The following is a 17802-nucleotide window of genomic DNA, read 5'->3' as shown; positions in this document are numbered from 1 at the left end:
AAAAGATCCTAAGGGGTAATACTATTGACTTATTAAACCATACCGCTTATCTACAACGGCAAGAGTGCTGCACAGTTGCGTTCATTTGAACCAATAGTTATCTATTATATATATATATATATTTGCCTCTTTATTTTTCGGTGCCACTAAGTTCAGTATAATAATACTCCAATTGGAAAAGTTGATAGTTAGCTCCTTGATTAGTGGTAAATTTAACAATGTCGAGACCAGCAACACATTCAGGCTCATGGTATTTATCCAACCCTAGCAGTTTGTCACAACAACTCGGGACGTTCTTCACTGAGGCAATAAAGGAAAATGGTGGCCCGGTTAAGGGTACGAGGGCTATAATCTCCCCCCATGCAGGGTATTCATATTGTGGGGAAACTATGGCAAAGGCCTACGCGAAATTGGATATTACAGATCAGATAAAAAGAGTTTTTATTCTTGGTCCAAGTCACCACTTTTATTTCAAGAACAAGGGGCTCATATCTCGGTATGAGGTTCTCGAGACGCCATTAGGGAGTTTGAAAGTTGATGTTGAAACGGTCGAAAAATTGTTATCGAATCCTGAACTCTTCGCAAATCTCGATCAAGAGGCAGACCAAGATGAACACTCGTTAGAAATGCAATACCCTATGTGGTACCAAACTTTGATTCACAACGGCCTTTCCCCATCTAAGATAGGTGTTGTACCCATCCTAATTTCTCACAATTCAACCAAGATCGATTACACCATCGGTAAATGCTTGTTGGAATATCTTAAGTCTGGAGACAGCATCTTTATCATAAGTTCTGACTTTTGCCATTGGGGTCGGAGGTTTGGCTATACCGGTTATGTGAGTTCGCACGAAGATATTGCTGATGCTATTGCGGAATTGACTGAAATCGAGACGCTTACAACTAGAAGTAAACTCGATCATCATTGTTTAAAAATTTACAAGAGCATAGAACTCCTAGATCGTTATGCAATGGATATACTAGCACAAAAAAATGGCCCGAAGGATACATACGCTGCTTGGAAAGAGTACTTGGAAGTCACTGGAAATACTATTTGCGGGGAGAAGCCTACAGGTGTTTTCTTATGTTTGCTAAGCTACCTTAATACATCTCATCCATTCAAGTGGAGCGGCTACTCTCAAAGTAGTAATGTGGAGTCCCTGGATGAAAGCAGCGTTTCCTACGCGGCGGGATATTGCGTGGTCTAGTTGGTATTCAAATCCACTTTAAACTATTTATGACTTTGCATTCACGTGATTTTGTCCCGTCACATGACATTTCTCTTCAATTATAGAGACGCGCCACATAGTTTATAAAGATTTGAATGATATAAGAAGACTTTATGGTTTGAGGAGTCTAAATTCAAAGGCTGATGGAGCATGTGGAAATGATATATAATAAGTTTCAATAGTCTAGTTTACTCTTTTTTAAACTACATTATATATCAAGAATTTTACCTTTCTCACTCGTCGTAAGTAAATCATATTCGAAAGTAATAATGCCTGTGCCACACGGTGATATTCTACAAGATTTAATCGTCAGAGATGCTCATAAACGTGATAATTTATTGCTTGAAGCTACAAAACTAAAGACTTGGGGGCTAACCCCAAGACAATTATGTGATGTGGAATTAATATTGAACGGTGGGTTTTCACCATTAGTTGGATTTTTGACACAACAAGACTACGAATCTGTTGTGACAAATTGTAGGCTGAAAAATGGGATTCTGTGGACTATTCCTATCACCCTTGATATAAATGCTGAATTTGCTGCTGAGTTGAAACCTGGCGATAGAGTGACGTTATTGCAAGATGAAGAGATCTGCATTGCTATTCTTACCGTACAAGATGTGTATAGACCGGACAAAAAGATGGAAGCTGAAAAAGTATTTCGAGGCGATGAGGAGCATCCTGCTGTCAAGTATCTCAATAATGAGGCTGGGGAATTTTATGTCGGTGGCTCCTTAGAGGCTATCCAGCTGCCAGTGCATTATGACTATCCTGGTTTGAGGAAGACTCCTGCTGAATTGAGAGCAGAATTTAAGTCTAAGAAATGGGATCGTATAGTCGCTTTCCAGACACGGAATCCTATGCATAAGGCCCATCGGGAACTGACAGTACGCGCTGCAAGAGAACACAATGCGAAAGTTCTTATTCATCCTGTAGTGGGCCTAACTAAGCCTGGGGATATAGATCACCATACTCGTGTTAGAGTTTACCAGGAAGTCATAAAAAGGTATCCAAATGGTCTTGCACAGCTATCTTTGTTGCCATTGGCTATGAGAATGGGAGGTGACAGGGAAGCTGTATGGCATGCTATTATTAGAAAGAACTATGGTGCTACCCATTTTATTGTAGGCCGGGACCATGCTGGGCCAGGTAAGAACTCCAAAGGAGTTGATTTCTATGCGCCTTACGATGCGCAAGACTTGGTTAGACATTATAGCGATGAGTTAGATATTCAGGTTGTTCCTTTTAGAATGGTAACGTACTTGCCTGATGAGGGCAGATACGCGCCACTTGATGAAATTGACACTTCCATTACAACAACGTTAAACATCAGCGGTACAGAATTGAGAAAACGTTTAAGATATGGTGAAGATATCCCTGACTGGTTCTCTTACCCAGAAGTTGTGAAAATACTTAGAGAATCTAACCCTCCTAAAAAGAATCAGGGATTTGCTGTTGTTCTAAAAGATGGAAATTCTAAGCAACTTGCAACTGCATTGCTATCTACTTTCTTACAATTTGGTGGTAGTAGGCACTATAAAATATTTGATCACAAAAATCAAGATGATTTAATCGAAGTGGTTCCTGAATTCATTCGAAGTGGTACTGGACTGATTATTTCTAGAGATTTAAACCAATCTGATGGTATTAGAAACACTTACACCATTGGTGACGACTCTAATTGTAACGTCCAGATTTCATCAAATGAACCAATCTTGAACATCGTCCAGAAGGTGGTTCTATTCTTAGAAGATAATGGATATTTTGTATTTTAATAAGGTACACTCTATTTTTTATTTCAACTACCTGATAACTGGTTGCCGATAGTTCTGGATCGAACTATATAGTATTCTTTAAATATAATGTATGTTACATGTATTCGAGAGCCATATGGTTTGAACATACAGATGGAGACTTAGTGAATTTAAGCCGTAATTATATCATTTATTATGATACAACATAGATCCAAAACAAGGAACGATATAGCTTAGTTTTTTGAAAAAATTTCTAAATGTCTCATATAGTCAATAAATCTATGAGCCTTTATTTCACCATCAGAGAAGTCTGCATTTACCTTGACCTTCAAGTCTAAAGTATACTCCTGGGTTAAAGGTTCTTTTGGAGCCGGACTGGGTTTGGCGGAGTTGTAACTTCCAGCCAGTAAATCAAATATATCGTTGTGACTTTTCTGGGATAAATTTTCATCACCACACAATGGAGACAACTTAAACGAAACATGGAAACGTGGTTTCTTTGGTTCTACAGTGATCAAATCCTCAAATAAAGGATCAAATAAGTCAGACTGCGAATTACCAACTGCCTCGCTGTGAGCAATGGAATTAGCCTCACGAATATATTCCTGAAGAGATTTAGATAGGGCATCAAAAGAGACATCTTTTTGAGCATTTATGAACAGCTGTTCCTGGATAACCAAGGGCTCAAATGCTGGTGGTTTTGGAGTGACATCTTTGCTAGATCCCGATTCCTGTGGCGCTGGTACCCTCAACTTGATATTAGTCAAATCCAAATTTTCGTGCTTCTTAATATAAGCAGTAACTTTCTCGATACTTTGGGAAGAAATTCTACCTAAATGACTCAAAACATCACCCTTCAACAACTTTCCTTTAGGGCCAGAAGCTTTGATGCTAGAGATTGCCTCAGAGGCGGTGATACCATTAGCATGCAATAAAGACAAAACAGAGGGTAACAGGGTTTGGTTGACATCTGCTTTATTAAAAATACTATCATAAGTAGAAATAGAAGAAGCCTTTGTTGTTTTTGAATTCTCCTTCAGAACAGGACTAGGAGTAACTGGCTCTTCAATAGACTTTTCTACCTTCTTGGGAGATTCAGCGCGAGGCTCCATAGTCAACTTGGGGATTTCCAAAGTAGCAAGATCATCATCAACTTCTGCGATAAACGCGACAACTTCGCCAACATTAACATCCTTGGAACCATTACTCTTAACAAAAGCAGCGAACTTACCATCATCTTGCGCTTCAACATCAATTTGTGCCTTGTCTGTTTCAACTTCCAAGATAACATCACCAGCATTAAAAGGCTCTCCCACTTGAAACTTCCACTCAACAATACCACCTTTATCCATTGTCGGAGACATTGCTGGCATCTTAAATGGCTGAATACCATTTAGAAAAGTGGTAGAGTGTAGATAACGCTGAATCGAGACCCTAGCTGAACGTCTCCATAATTGGGCACGTAGCATTTCTAAGATATTGAAGCACAGTCAAAATATTATTAGCAATTAAAGAGCAAACCAGAACCTGAATTTCTAACTGGTTGCCTTTTTAAAAACGAGCTGAATAGTTTTTATTCCACTTATTACACACTAGTAATTCTTTAGAGGTTAAATTCGTCGAATTCCATTTTCATCATCGAAAAACCTTTTTTCAATATGCATATAAAACAAAACGCTTTTGACGATGAATCGGTTGGCAAACTCGTAGACACACTACGAGGTATAGTTAAACTTTAAAAAGATTTATTTAGTGCTCATAAAAGATAGAGGAGAAGACAACCTGCTGCCTCTATTATATAGTTCCTTTTCAGAAAAGGCAAAAAAGCATCAAAGGTGCTGTTCCATGACACTAAGTGGGCGAATCGTGAAGTTAGATTGTCTCTATACATCTATATCTGTTTCACAGATATTGACTGAAACAATCCCATTAGTATGATTTGTCTAGTCATAACGTAAAGTGATCAACGATTATACTTTCACGGTTCAAATAATACCAAAACGCCTTATAGCTGCCCCTAGGGCACAGTCGTGAGGGGGTTACAAAAGCGATAATTACCCTTTGTAGCACCAATTACATTTGCCATAGTTTTACTATAGAGTCATTTTTTGCAGCAACAACGACAAAGAATGCTATGCTTGGCTACTTACAGGAGTTTGAAGCATCTTGGGTTTTACTGTAGAAAATTATCTCCTGGTGAATTTTAGTTATAGAAGGTTCTGTTAAAAACAACGTGGAAACTCGCACCCAACATCTCAATGCCTGCGACTGTACAATGTGCATGAAACCATGCTGAACGCTAGCAAAGCTGCTAAAATACGATACGGCTGTTCATCTTTTTCAAAAACCGTACTCTTAGTTATAGAGTAGTTAACGGATGATGCAATGTCTGGAAGTGGGAAGTATACAGCAATCTCATGCATACAATCAATAGCTGAGTCATCTAACGCATTTTGAAACAAGCACCACACTCTGATCATTCCGTGTGTTTTTAATCTGCTCTTGTGGCAAAGAACAGTAGCAAATCATGCCCATGTAGTGGTCTGAAATAGTTCAATGTATAAAATTTATGCCCCGGAAGTTGTGGCATGCCATTAAAATAGTCGGTTGGCCTCCCAATTTTGTAATGAGATCAGTACCACCTATCAAATAAACAAGCTTACGATGATATTTTCGATTTTTAATATCGTACAGGTTCACTCCACAAGCATCGCCTCCTCTATAGGAACCAACTTCCCGGAAAATGCATTCGAAGATGAAACCAGAGATACAGTCGCTGTATTTTCACACACTTCCAATTCTGTATCATGGATTTTCATAATATGAAGTCCTGTAAAACGACAGTTTGCCTCAAATCCAGTAATTTCATCCATTCTGTGAGGACTGCCACATATGTTGTCAATACTACACATTGGTCCCCTGTGCTATAATCTTCCCACTTGAGCCGTGGACCGGCTAAAACACGGATGGAGCTGCTCTAAAAGGTCATTTCTTTCAGAAAGACCTTCTAACACTTCCAACGTATTCATTCGATAAACAGAACCATGTTGTTGACACGGACCTGAGATCCCCAGCACTTGTAATAGATCGGCCTTTTTGGACAACCTTTCAAACCACAAATCAATGGCCTCTAACCACATGCATACCAGTGCCTCAACTATTGTTCCTTCATCCTCATATACTCCATTTGTTGTATTGTACTTTGGGAAATCTTTATTAAAATCTTCTGTAACCAGGTGTTGAATGTTTAGCTTTACATCCACCACCAAGCATATCAGCTACTGAGTTGACAAATTAAAACCCAGAAATAAAGAACCCCTAGGAACCATTGCTTCGGTATGCGGAATCATATATACGATCCATAGAGCTTATAATGCTGCGCTGGTTCGTATTATCTTCGCTTGGGACTGAAGATTCCTCTACTTTTTCTATTGCTAGCAAATAGGGAGTAAAACATATCGGTTATTTCTAGGACATACATAATGAGATAAACAACCAAACCATCTATAAACGTTTGGTATTTACACTAGTACTCCCAACCCAATTCACGCGTTTCTTGTTGTAGGCTGGGTAAGCTGGTACAACAATTAGTAGGGTTAAAATATAAGTAGCCCCAAAAGTATACACCGTCATTAAGCAGCAATTGGTAAAATATCCTAACAGACAACCCAAAACAGTCCCCACAGCAATTAATTTGGAAGATATAGCCGCTGTATACCGCTGCGACTCGAAATCAATAGGAAATAGAAGTTTCCAGCCAAGTTCTTGTAGAACTTCCATATTGCTTATTATCTTGATGTTTGCAATGTGGCCGTTAGTTTGATAACGAAAAGTGAAGCATAAATATTTCAATCCAAGTTAGCAGCTGCGCGAAACTTGTTCGATATATAGTTAATATATTTATTAATATATAACATTCTTTTATCTTGGAATGCTACATATAATGATGAATTAGCCAATACCACACCTGTTAATCCACCAATAGTGAATAATAACAAGAATGCAATAACAAATAATATAAGTGTTGCTAATCTAACAGAATCAATAGTTAGTGACCAGGAGAAAATTTTAATAGCTTAATCATCATTAGACTTGTAAAGTATGCTCTTGCCATATATAATATCTTTATACATGTATGAACCGCATCTTTATTCTAAAATTATTTATTATTATTTATTTATATCTTTTGAATAATAAAAGGTTTACATCTAATTTTATTATTATTTTAGAAGATTAAGCGTTCTGGTCTCTCAGGATCTTCTTGATTTGATCCAACTTCTTTACACTTTTTATATACATGATCATAAAACTGTGACATTTGTTCTTTTGCTGCACCATTGGAAGCCACTAACTGAGCGCTTAGCAAGCTAAATTTGTTTAATTGTAATTTCCAGTTTGAATTCATTTGGTCTTGCTCTTGTAGAAGTACTTTCCACTGCTCAGAAGGGATTTCGTACGATGCTTGGCTGTTACCTATAGGTAGCTTTCTTATGAACTGTAATGTATGAATAAAACCATTAAAACAGTTAGATAGTTGGTTGACTAAAATTATTTCTTTAGAATGTTGCAACTGAGCTTGCATTTTGTCTTTAATGGCGCAAATACCTGGTAGCATAGTTTTATCAACGAAATCCCTACATCGATCCAACTGAGACTCAGCTACTTTGTCGTGTAAATGCAACTTGAAATTGTCTACCCACTGCAGCAGTTGATCTTTATCTTTATTATTGATGACGTCGACCCCATCTTGTTTTGGTAAGGATTCTAAGTAGAAACATAATTTTGACATTGTCCAAATCAACTGGAGAGAATCCAGTAAATGTTGAACAATCAAATGAAATAACTGGTCTTGTTCTTGCTTTTTCATTGCTCCAATGAATACCCTCTATAAATATTTAATATTTCAGGATATCTTTAACTAAAATAATTTGTTCTTAATGTATATCACTGATTGTGCTAATTCCTGCGGCCCGGCTTCTCTTTAATGACTCAAAAGTTTTCACATATTTTATAAAGCTGCTCGCAGTAAGAATATGCAAATACGACTAATGCATACAAATAGATCGCCTAACTTCTAAGCTTCACTAATAATGAGCAATGGTACGACCAATGAACCCCCAGAGATATTAAAAACCCCCAATGAAAGCTACTCACGTATTATGGGATTTGTTGCTGGTATGTGCTCAGGAATTGCCAAAAACGCTGTAGGGCATCCTTTTGACACAATTAAAGTGCGTCTTCAAACCTCACAAAATGAATGTCGATTTAAAGACCCTTTAGATTGTATATCTCAAACGTTTAAGAATCAGGGTATTCGTGGCTTTTACCTAGGGTTTACACCTCCATTATTTGGCTGGATTATAATGGATTCAGTAATGTTGGGTTGTCTGCACAATTATAGAATGCTTTTACACAAATACGTCTATCCTCATAGTGAGAAATTGCCTTTAAGTGGTTGTATATTGAGTGGAATGATGGCTGGATGGTCTGTATCCTTCATTGCGGCACCGGTCGAATTAGTTAAGGCAAAATTACAGGTCCAATATGATGCTTCAACAACGAAGTATAAAGGTCCCATTGATGTACTGAAAAAAACATATATGGTTCAAGGTATCAGTGGCATTTATAAAGGTCTAGTATCCACAATGATATTTAGAACAAATTTTATATTTTGGTGGGGTTCATATGAGCTGTTGACGCGCTGGTTTAACAAACATACAAATATGTCAACAGTGGCAATAAATTTTTGGGCTGGAGGGTTAAGCGCATCCTTTGGCTTTTGGACAATGGCTTACCCGTCTGATGTTGTTAAGCAAGTTATTTTATGTGGTGACAAATATAATGGTTCCTTAACCTCTTGGAGAACTGCAGTGGTGGATATTTGGAGATCTAAAGGAATCAATGGCTTCTTTAAAGGGTTTATGCCCAGTTTTCTGAGAAGCTTCCCTGCTAACGCGGCAGCTTTGGCAGCTTTTGAATTCGTCCTGAGGACTTCAGGCGCTACTGCTATATCAGCTTAAAATCTTGATAGATCACTATGCCAATAATAACATGTTTATTAGATTTTCAGAGTACTTGTACATTGTAAAGATAAAAGTTACACATCCTGCATTCATATATATATATATATATGAAATTGATTTTTATTACTATTTTCATAAGGATATTACTTGGGGTATCAAATGTCACTTTCATAACGAATCCTATAATAGTAGATATTGCAATAGAGCAAATCCACCTAATCTGATGTTATTGAATACTAATTTACCTACGGCGCCACCTTCAAATGTATGTACGCTGATAGATGAGTAGATAAATGTGACAGTGGGTGTAAACGAACTAACAATTGGGGTAGTGGATATAGCTGTGGAAGAATTAGTAATAGAAGGAGCTGAAGAATAGGACTGAGGGCTTGAAAACTGGGTGGTGGTTATATTAGAAGTGGATGAAGACAATTTCGTTATTTCTTCCGAAGAGCTGGAGGAATATGTCGAATTTTCCGTCGCAGTCGTGGGCTCAATATGTGAAGTTGTTGACGAATCTTGTACTCTCTGAGAAGATAATATAGTTGACTCAGATACAGTACCGCTGTTCGTGGACTTCTTTGGTTCAATGGTACCTGGCGGTGTCGAAATCGTAATCGAACCTACTGAAGTAGATGAAGAGGTATTTGTTTCAACAGATGGCACAGGTGTTGGAACCTCAATTGACGTGGTATTAGATGTTGTTTCCACAATATTGGTTTCAGAGATTGTTGTAACTGATATGGAAGGATAAATTGTTGAAGAGTTTGAAGTCTGCTTTATACATGTTGGAACGACATGCACAGTGTCAGTATCATCGGTACCAGAAACTGTAGTATGTATTCCAGTACATGGTTCAGTCACAGTGATTGTAGCCCTAGCAGGCGTTTCGGTTGCAGAAATTGGAATACTAGTGGTACCGCCCTGACATCCTCCACTACAAGAAGTTATGACAGTTGTAGTAGCTGATCGTTCAGGAGCAGTTGCTATCCCAGTGAAAACACCTTCGGTAATCACTACAACAGGTGTATGGCGAGTTGTGGTGGTGTATTGTCTACCTGCAACAGTATCTGTGCAAGTGTAATCAAATAATATGGTATTGCTGATAGTTGCTGTCTCAACACCTACAGATTGTAAGACATTAGCCCAAATACGAGAACCTTCTTCCATCTCTCCAACAGAGATTTCAACGAGATTATCATTGCATTCCATACTGCCATCTAAGTTGTGCTTATCGAATGGGAATAGCCAATCGTTGAAATTCTTAGATTGGTAGAATTGTCCACTGTCACAATCGATCTTAAAGTTTTTATCATACTGCATGGTCTGTTTGGCGCTCAAGACATGGCCATTTGGACAGTTGAAGCCGAGATAGTAAAGTTCTAAAGAATTATAGGTGGTTGTACGCCCTGAATAATAAAATCCATCAGTATAGTCCGCCGCACTAACGTCAATTTCTGCCGTCATATCCCCTATATTCACAGTGTGTAAACCATCAGTAAAGGTGCTTGCATGTTGCAATTCATATTGATAAATTGAAGATCCATCGCTAAAGACCAAAGTAATCTGAATCTCACCAGAAATTGACTCATACCCAGATAAATCAGTCAATACATCACATTGCATGACAGTTTCTTCATGTAGATATGCCGCCTGTTTACTAGCGTAACATTCGAAAATCGGATCGCTACCCAAAGAAACCTTAAAGGACGTTTGTGTGTTGTCAAACTTAATCTTATATACCTCGGGCATTGTAAGTGTGAAGTAATCACCAGCTTTGACATCTGTTGTATCTGGAATAGAATAGCGGAATTTGGCCCACCATCCTTGGTGTGGATATGATTGAGAGCCTGGAACAGCAGTAATTGTTAAATCTGAAAAGCTGATGCCTGAAATATTAGCTGCCATTCCTAGAATGAAATAGCATGAAAATAATAAAAAAGCGAACGTCCACATATTTGAAACTTTGTGTTCTTAGAGTTTGATCTTACTATTTGAATTACAAAATATTAAAAATGATAGTATTGAATTGGAAGAGTACTAACTTTGCCACTTTTATATAAATCAAAGTAAGTTCATTTTAGCTCAAGAAAACCTGACCTAGTTAAAATTTCGATACTACAGAAGCAAATGCGTAAGTTCATCATCATGATTAACGGAAGACTGAAGGTTTCATTCTCTGACAGATTATACATAGATAGACCTATCCAGGTGTTTCATTTGACAGGAACCAATCTATACAAATTATTTGTTACGCTATTATTTTGCAGCTTTGTCTTGTATCTTGGTTCTATGCGATCTTCCATAACTCCGTAACAGGAAACCGAATGTTGGTTACATAATCCGCTTCGACGCCTTTCCTTCCTAATTAGTTCAATAATCAAACTCTATCAAAACGTCGTTCTGTTATAACTATAGGCGACGATGCAATAACGAAAAATTTAATCGCCAAATCCAAACTGTAAACAAGAAAAATACTAGTGTTTACGAAAATCTATTGCTATTTGTTCTTTATTATCCATCTGGTATTATAAAATTAACTTATTTACAGTTCTTCGTTGTATTGATGGATTAAAAAGGAAATAGGTAGTTTAGAACTTTCCTTCTTGGTATAGGTTTATATGTATTCTAAACTCTAGATAATAGTGGTCCCAATTTCTCGAATCTTATTATGTTTTGCTATGGAACGATGACCGCCAATAATGTATAGGGTTCATACATCAGCAGCTTGTGCTACAGTACTAGAGAACTTAAATCTTGTAGGTTAGCGTCTAAAGTCAGCACGATACTTGTGTAAATAATAATTCGATAACTAATAATTGAATAAATAATAATTGAATAAATAATAATTGGATAAAATAAGTGGGGAATAAAAAACACACACCTGGTAAGAAATAGGTGTTTACCAAACTTGCAGCTCCTCAAACAAGTCAATTCTACCTTTTTTACGCTGGCCAACCTCTTGTGCAACTCTATGTCTTATCTCGTCACACATTAATGGGTGTGCACAAGTCATGATTGCAGAATCAGATGTCGGGTTCTCTGCTAGATCTTGGGACACTAAAGTGGCGAGATCTGGTCTGCCTTTCCTAAATTCAATATGGCGAAGGCTGTTTTGGATGCTAATTATTTTTTGGGACTTTGTGGACAATTCATCTATAAAAGAGCTTTTATCTTCTTCTGAATCAATACTGGAAGCTTTGAGAATATGTTTGGAACCAACATTTGCATCATCATACTTTGAGACATAAATTATTGTTTGAACATTTTTATATTCCGCCAAAGACTGCAATTCATCATAGAACCAGTCTATTGATTTCCAGTGACGTATAACCCAATATAGTTTGACAAACTTGGTACGCGACTCTTTGTGAGTACAAAGTTCCTTGATGTAAGCGTAAGGCCCGGGAATACCGTTACCACCAGTGTACAGCAGCACGGACTCATAACTCATCATAGGCTTATGATCACCATGAGGTCCTTCAACAGCCACCTTAATAGAGCGCGGTTCTGTGGAGGACATTAAAACATTTTCATAAATTGCCTTTGTAGTACCCTCCTTTATCTTAATGTAGAAACGAACTGATCCGTCGCCGTTATCAACTAGAGTGAAGGGATGAGATTGCCAGAAATAAAGAGGAGTCATAAGATGTACATATCCATAAGCACCTGGGAAACTTTTCCACCATGAACGTTTAGCTACTGTCAATTGCAAGGTTTCGCCCGAAATAGCCTGTATTGTAGCGTCATTCATACCAAAGAACACAAGTTGACCAACCCGACACAAAATATCAAACACCCAGACAGCAACAGTAGCATAAACGAAGGGAGATAACTCCTCAGTGGCATCAACATGCTTCCAGATACCCACTAGAAAAACAACTGCCAATAACATGTGGATGGCAAGGAACACTTCATAGTAATGTAGGCGTAGCCAAGAAACAGCTTGAAGAGACAAGAGAACGATGACAATTACAGCAACCAAACCCCATCTGGCAAAACCAGCACCTATTAAGAATCTAAAAATACCTCTCTTTGATGCTGAAGTGCACATGCAGACGGCATGGATAACAGAAACCACCACCAAAATGCGCGCTAACCACTTATGAAACTTGAAGAAAGTGGACTGCTTCCAACCTGTGAGCCACATCATTATATTGTTACGAGTACCGAAAAGGACAGTCAGAGGCACCAGAAATACTACAGTGGCTCCTGCCCGATGACCAAATGCATTCAATATCTGAAGAGCTGGCCTGCTTTTGTCAACCACATCGGGGTACGAAACATAGCCGACAGCTTCCAGAATTACTAGCAATATGAAGAATATCACCAATATCAACGTTTCAAGCCTGGTTGGAATGACTCCCCCTAGTTTGGTCCTATCCGTGTGTTGTTTTGAGAATAATGCCGGCAATGAAATATGCTCTCTATATTTTCTTACCAAAAATGTGTTCCCGACAGTTCTCTTCGACATAAGCGTCATCGTTGGCGCAAGGTGGTTAAATAAATTGGTCATAGTTCCTGCAAATAACATGAGCCCCCAATATGCTAAGAAGATGGAACAGAAATAGATCTTGTTAGTAACATGAACGACCAGTGAATGATAACTGTTAAACGCAACATCATAGCTCTCAACCAAAGCTGGATATCGAGAGTCAGAAGCCAAATCCGAGCTCAAGTCCGAATCCACATCCCGATACAGCGGACAGATTTTCTTCAGTTCCTTACGAAATTCATCGGAGGAACCTCCCTGAGTCTTAATAGCCCTTTTCGTACAGTCCACGAAGTAGTCCAAGTATTCTGTATTATTGCACATGCTCGTCTGGTCTAGAGGACCAATAGTTAATTGCGATTCAAATTTGAAAACATCATTAGTAGCATATTGGCATGCCACCATGATCTGCTTCGTCTTCGAAACTCTGAAGGATTGGATATGCGCATACGTTAAAGTAAATAGAAATAATAAAGGCAAAGCCCTATATGCAAATATCATGGTGTGCACGCAGGATCTGGTTAGCGATTCATGTTTCTACGCTACCAATTAACAACGAGAGTAAACACTACGCTACACTAGTTATATATAATCCACGTATGAGAATCCTTCTGCAGATTATATAATTTGTATCAAAAGGGTCACAGGAGGGTCCATGCTGTTTATTGTATTCAAAATGTACGGCTTGTTCTGCGCCTACGCTTCGAAAAGTAATTACCAAAGGTTGAATAAGCCATTAAATGATAAGTAATACGCTGCCGCCAATGAGGAAGGGGAGAACTTCGAGTTACCATTGTTACAAAGTGTCGATGGGAACAGCTAATTCTCGATAAAAAAATTGCCCAAACGCTAAGCCTTCCAGTTGATAAGATGTTACATCAGCTTTGTTCCTCAAAAGCAACCTTTTGCCCTCGAGCAGGAACTGACTTCGAGACAATCGCGGCGCGGTATGCTAAGTTGTCTGTGCCTATTCTTAAGAGTCATGCTGCTAGTAATTGGTCCAACAAAGCGAAGACGGTGTCTCAGTGAGAAACAAATGACGGTTGCAGCAGAATGTTCAAATCACGTGAGGATATCCTGCTCGAGCGATAGACTTTCTTTAGTTTACGGTAGCGTAGGACAATATCTATTGGAGATCCAAATCCATAATGATTAATAATTTGAGGAATAATATAAGCTCAATTACTAACAATTAATAAGTTTTAATACCCTCCAGTATGATGTAACAAGGGTATTGTGTAAACGAGTGGTTCGACCTGCTGGTGAGCGCAACATACTTTTCATAGATACGTAGCAACCCACCTAGTTTTCATACTCGTAGATGAACTGGGATTGACTATTCTTTTTTATCGGCAATTGGCCCCATCATGTAATGGCTGTGGACAGTTCGGTAAAAAGGAATAGCCAGTAAGTCACAAAACAGGGCTGAACAAAGATCAGATCAGATCAGATCAGATCAGATAAAATCAGATTGGATTGGATTGGATTGGATTACAATGAGAAAGCCGCAGTATGGGAGGTTGTTATACCGGCATACTGTCGAGTGCTATATTTTAAAAGTTTCAGTGAAAAACTTGCCTTTTCCCGAGTTTCTTAACACTGCTACATGGACTAGGTTTCCACATCGGCGCTCGCGTATGCCTAAGCCTCATCCAGGGCTCTCGTTTCTTATGTTGGAATGCAATGCCACTTAGTGGGTATAGTAAGTCGCATAGGAGTCTCTCAAAAAGTTTGGAAGACTTTAGGATTGCAGCTCAATTGGGCCACAACTATTACGCCTGTCATGGGCAGCTATGCTTAACTTTGGCAACATTAAAAGGCTGGAAAATAGGTAGTGTTGATTCTTCGGCCGCATAAGTAAATTAAGTGGCGATGGTCGCTGGCTTCTTGTACCACACTATTAGCTACGAAGTAGCAGGTAGAGAGAGGGAACTAAGGGAACCTTCAAAAAAATGGCCCAATATCTGAAAGTAGTGGTAATATGAACATAGAATAGATTGTGGTCAATATATATATCCGCAGTATTTTCTTCAATGTTGCCAATAACAAAACCACGTTATTTTTTCTGCCAACGGTGCTAGGACTTACGTTTTGCAACATGGGATCGTCTATGGCCGGACATTAAAATATGAAACATTATATAACTATCCTCAAGTGCAGGTAAAGGGTATTAAAACTTGATATTTCGCGTGTCCCAGCTATTGATGTCGGCACATAATACCTCGGTAGCTGAGGTTGTGGAATATGTTAAGAAAAACATTATTGATCCAAATTTTGAAAATGTGGAAGAATTTGAGATTTTATCGACTATTCGATATGACCCTAACTTGACGCATGTTCTCCCAGTGACAACCCAGCTGGATTTTGACATCAGATTTGACTTTTTGAAGAATGATAGTTCGTCAGTGGTTTCAGCAGTTTCAGGTAACGTTTTGTTCAACGAAGATTTTCTAAATGATGGTAATGATAATGCTGTTCATGATCCGTTGAGTGAATTGTTATTCCTGTTAGAACAGCCACTAAAGGCAGGTTATACATCTTTAGTTCCGAGCAGTAGTAAGATGGATTTAAAATCTACCTATGAAGAGAGATTTTTTCTGTTAAAGGAGCATCACCAGAGATTAAATCTTACAATGTCATATTTTGATTGGGATTTTGAAATTCCCTTCAGCTTGCTACTGGATAAGTTAATCGAGGCATTACCGCTTGCATGTGCAGAAAGCGATGAAGAGAATATTAGTTTGAGCAGGAGAATGGAGTTACTTTTAAGTATGAATCAAAGTTATAAAATGCGTGTTTTAATTTCCAGGGGTGGAAATATGAAGATTGAAGCTTACCCCTTGCAAACGGAGACAGCTGAACCAAATGATAAGCAGCAGTATTTCATCAACACCCTTCTATCTGGGTTTCTAACTAATGGGCCTGTTTGGGACGTTTATATTGATACTCAGACAATTGTGATTTCTCCCTTCACAACATTTAAGACAACGAAGAGACAACATTATAATGAGAGTCGTACTCGTATGACTGAAATGGCTTCTAGAATAGGTAATCCAAATAATAAAACCGAAATTTTAGTTTATAATGAGGCATTTCAACTTTTGGAAGGCAGTATTACCAGTGTAGCTGTCAAAAACTATATCAATGAGAAGGAATATCGTTATGTGGCCCCGTTTTTGGCATCTGGATGTTTATGTGGAGTAATGAGACACTTTTTAATACAGAAAGGTTTGGTCCAAGAAGAAGCAATTGACATCCGTGATATATCAGTGGGTGATGAGGTATTAATATTCAACAGTGTTATGGGGTGTGTCAAAGGTATTATTAAAAACAACCCAACACGTAAATGAACTATTCAGGATTCTATGTATATTTATATGACTAGCCTATCATGCTTCTCTTCCTACCTCGTTGCGTAACATCTTCGAACCTCTTAAGTAGATCTTTCAATTTGGCTTCGCCTTGCGTCCCATTAGCTGTGTACACAGCACTGAAGCCTTCTATAATCCATTGAAAATATCTTTCTGAGTATGCAGAGTGGGTACTGTCAATAGCTCTTCGGAGAACATATAAGTCAACACCTTTATCTTCAACTAGATTAGAAGTAGAGCTCAATCCGAAATCAATTAGGTATGGGCGCCATTGATCCGTAGCCTTGTCATTTACTAGAACTATATTTGAGCTCGTTAGGTCCCCATGACAGAAGTCGTTCCAGTGAAGGAGACCTATTTGATCTCCAACTTTCCGAAGAATATCTTCAATAGCTTTATTATAAGGATCCTTGGAATTCATCCATAAAAAGTTTTTCAAATTGCTGAATCCATAGTCATTTGGCAACATTTCTCCTAAAAATTCTAGCCAAATACAACCATTGTACACATCACAAGCAATCATCTTTGGAACATTTAAACCCTCAATAAGATATAATTTTCCCAATAGCCTAGCTTCGCTTAAAGTACGGTGTTTGGTCAGCGATTTATCGATAATAGGATGCCTGTAAGTCTTTGGTGGTCGATACTTTAAAACATATTTTGCATCTTGTTGATGAGATTGTGAATATGGGTGAACAGAAGTGGTAAAAACAACAGCTTCAGCCCCTTGAGACAGAGGGGTCAACTGGATACTACTATTCAGAATCTTTTCAACTTGAGCAATAATTTCTCTTGACATCTAGCTGGTCTTGTTTTATCTGCGATTTCTTTTCTAAGCTTTTAAATGTCTGATGCAATAATGATCTTTAGAAATGACCAAATTTTTCAACGGAAACCTCAACGCGTAATGCTACAGACATAATATATATACTA

General features: G+C 38.2%; 10 protein-coding genes and 1 further gene across 10 annotated transcripts; 4 read left to right on the top strand and 7 right to left on the bottom strand.

Moving 5' to 3' along the window:
• Positions 1-218: 218 nt before the first annotated feature.
• MHO1 (Mho1p) lies at positions 219-1208 on the top strand (the record flags this gene model as incomplete). The annotated part of the gene is made up of 1 exon (XM_003646567.1): positions 219-1208. One exon carries the CDS (start codon positions 219-221, stop codon positions 1206-1208), a length of 990 nt encoding a protein of 329 aa, XP_003646615.1.
• A 290-nt stretch (positions 1209-1498) lies between these two features.
• MET3 (sulfate adenylyltransferase) lies at positions 1499-3004 on the top strand (the record flags this gene model as incomplete). Its single annotated transcript, XM_003646566.1, has 1 exon — positions 1499-3004. One exon carries the CDS (start codon positions 1499-1501, stop codon positions 3002-3004), a length of 1506 nt encoding a protein of 501 aa, XP_003646614.1.
• A 212-nt stretch (positions 3005-3216) lies between these two features.
• On the bottom strand, positions 3217-4452 carry PDX1 (Pdx1p; the record flags this gene model as incomplete). Its single annotated transcript, XM_003646565.1, has 1 exon — positions 3217-4452. The coding sequence occupies one exon, from the start codon at positions 4450-4452 to the stop codon at positions 3217-3219; it is 1236 nt and encodes a 411-aa protein (XP_003646613.1).
• Positions 4453-4885: 433 nt separating this feature from the next.
• Ecym_4784 lies at positions 4886-6312 on the bottom strand (the record flags this gene model as incomplete).
• A 175-nt stretch (positions 6313-6487) lies between these two features.
• Positions 6488-6763, bottom strand: SPC1 (signal peptidase complex subunit SPC1; the record flags this gene model as incomplete). Its single annotated transcript, XM_003646564.1, has 1 exon — positions 6488-6763. One exon carries the CDS (start codon positions 6761-6763, stop codon positions 6488-6490), a length of 276 nt encoding a protein of 91 aa, XP_003646612.1.
• Positions 6764-7208: 445 nt separating this feature from the next.
• On the bottom strand, positions 7209-7850 carry Ecym_4782 (uncharacterized protein; the record flags this gene model as incomplete). Its single annotated transcript, XM_003646563.1, has 1 exon — positions 7209-7850. One exon carries the CDS (start codon positions 7848-7850, stop codon positions 7209-7211), a length of 642 nt encoding a protein of 213 aa, XP_003646611.1.
• Positions 7851-8073: 223 nt separating this feature from the next.
• Positions 8074-9003, top strand: Ecym_4781 (uncharacterized protein; the record flags this gene model as incomplete). The annotated part of the gene is made up of 1 exon (XM_003646562.1): positions 8074-9003. The coding sequence occupies one exon, from the start codon at positions 8074-8076 to the stop codon at positions 9001-9003; it is 930 nt and encodes a 309-aa protein (XP_003646610.1).
• A 183-nt stretch (positions 9004-9186) lies between these two features.
• SAG1 (Sag1p) lies at positions 9187-10962 on the bottom strand (the record flags this gene model as incomplete). The annotated part of the gene is made up of 1 exon (XM_003646561.1): positions 9187-10962. One exon carries the CDS (start codon positions 10960-10962, stop codon positions 9187-9189), a length of 1776 nt encoding a protein of 591 aa, XP_003646609.1.
• Positions 10963-11908: 946 nt separating this feature from the next.
• Positions 11909-13999, bottom strand: Ecym_4779 (ferric reductase family protein; the record flags this gene model as incomplete). Its single annotated transcript, XM_003646560.1, has 1 exon — positions 11909-13999. The coding sequence occupies one exon, from the start codon at positions 13997-13999 to the stop codon at positions 11909-11911; it is 2091 nt and encodes a 696-aa protein (XP_003646608.1).
• Positions 14000-15702: 1703 nt separating this feature from the next.
• ABZ2 (aminodeoxychorismate lyase ABZ2) lies at positions 15703-16848 on the top strand (the record flags this gene model as incomplete). Its single annotated transcript, XM_003646559.1, has 1 exon — positions 15703-16848. The coding sequence occupies one exon, from the start codon at positions 15703-15705 to the stop codon at positions 16846-16848; it is 1146 nt and encodes a 381-aa protein (XP_003646607.1).
• Positions 16849-16879: 31 nt separating this feature from the next.
• Positions 16880-17668, bottom strand: BUD32 (serine/threonine protein kinase BUD32; the record flags this gene model as incomplete). The annotated part of the gene is made up of 1 exon (XM_003646558.1): positions 16880-17668. One exon carries the CDS (start codon positions 17666-17668, stop codon positions 16880-16882), a length of 789 nt encoding a protein of 262 aa, XP_003646606.1.
• Positions 17669-17802: the final 134 nt, after the last annotated feature.

Source organism: Eremothecium cymbalariae, chromosome 4 (genome assembly GCF_000235365.1).
Source record: "Eremothecium cymbalariae DBVPG#7215 chromosome 4, complete sequence".
Taxonomy (NCBI): domain Eukaryota; kingdom Fungi; phylum Ascomycota; class Saccharomycetes; order Saccharomycetales; family Saccharomycetaceae; genus Eremothecium; species Eremothecium cymbalariae.
Note: the sequence above shows the minus strand (reverse complement) of the source record. Positions and strands in the feature narration are given on the sequence as shown.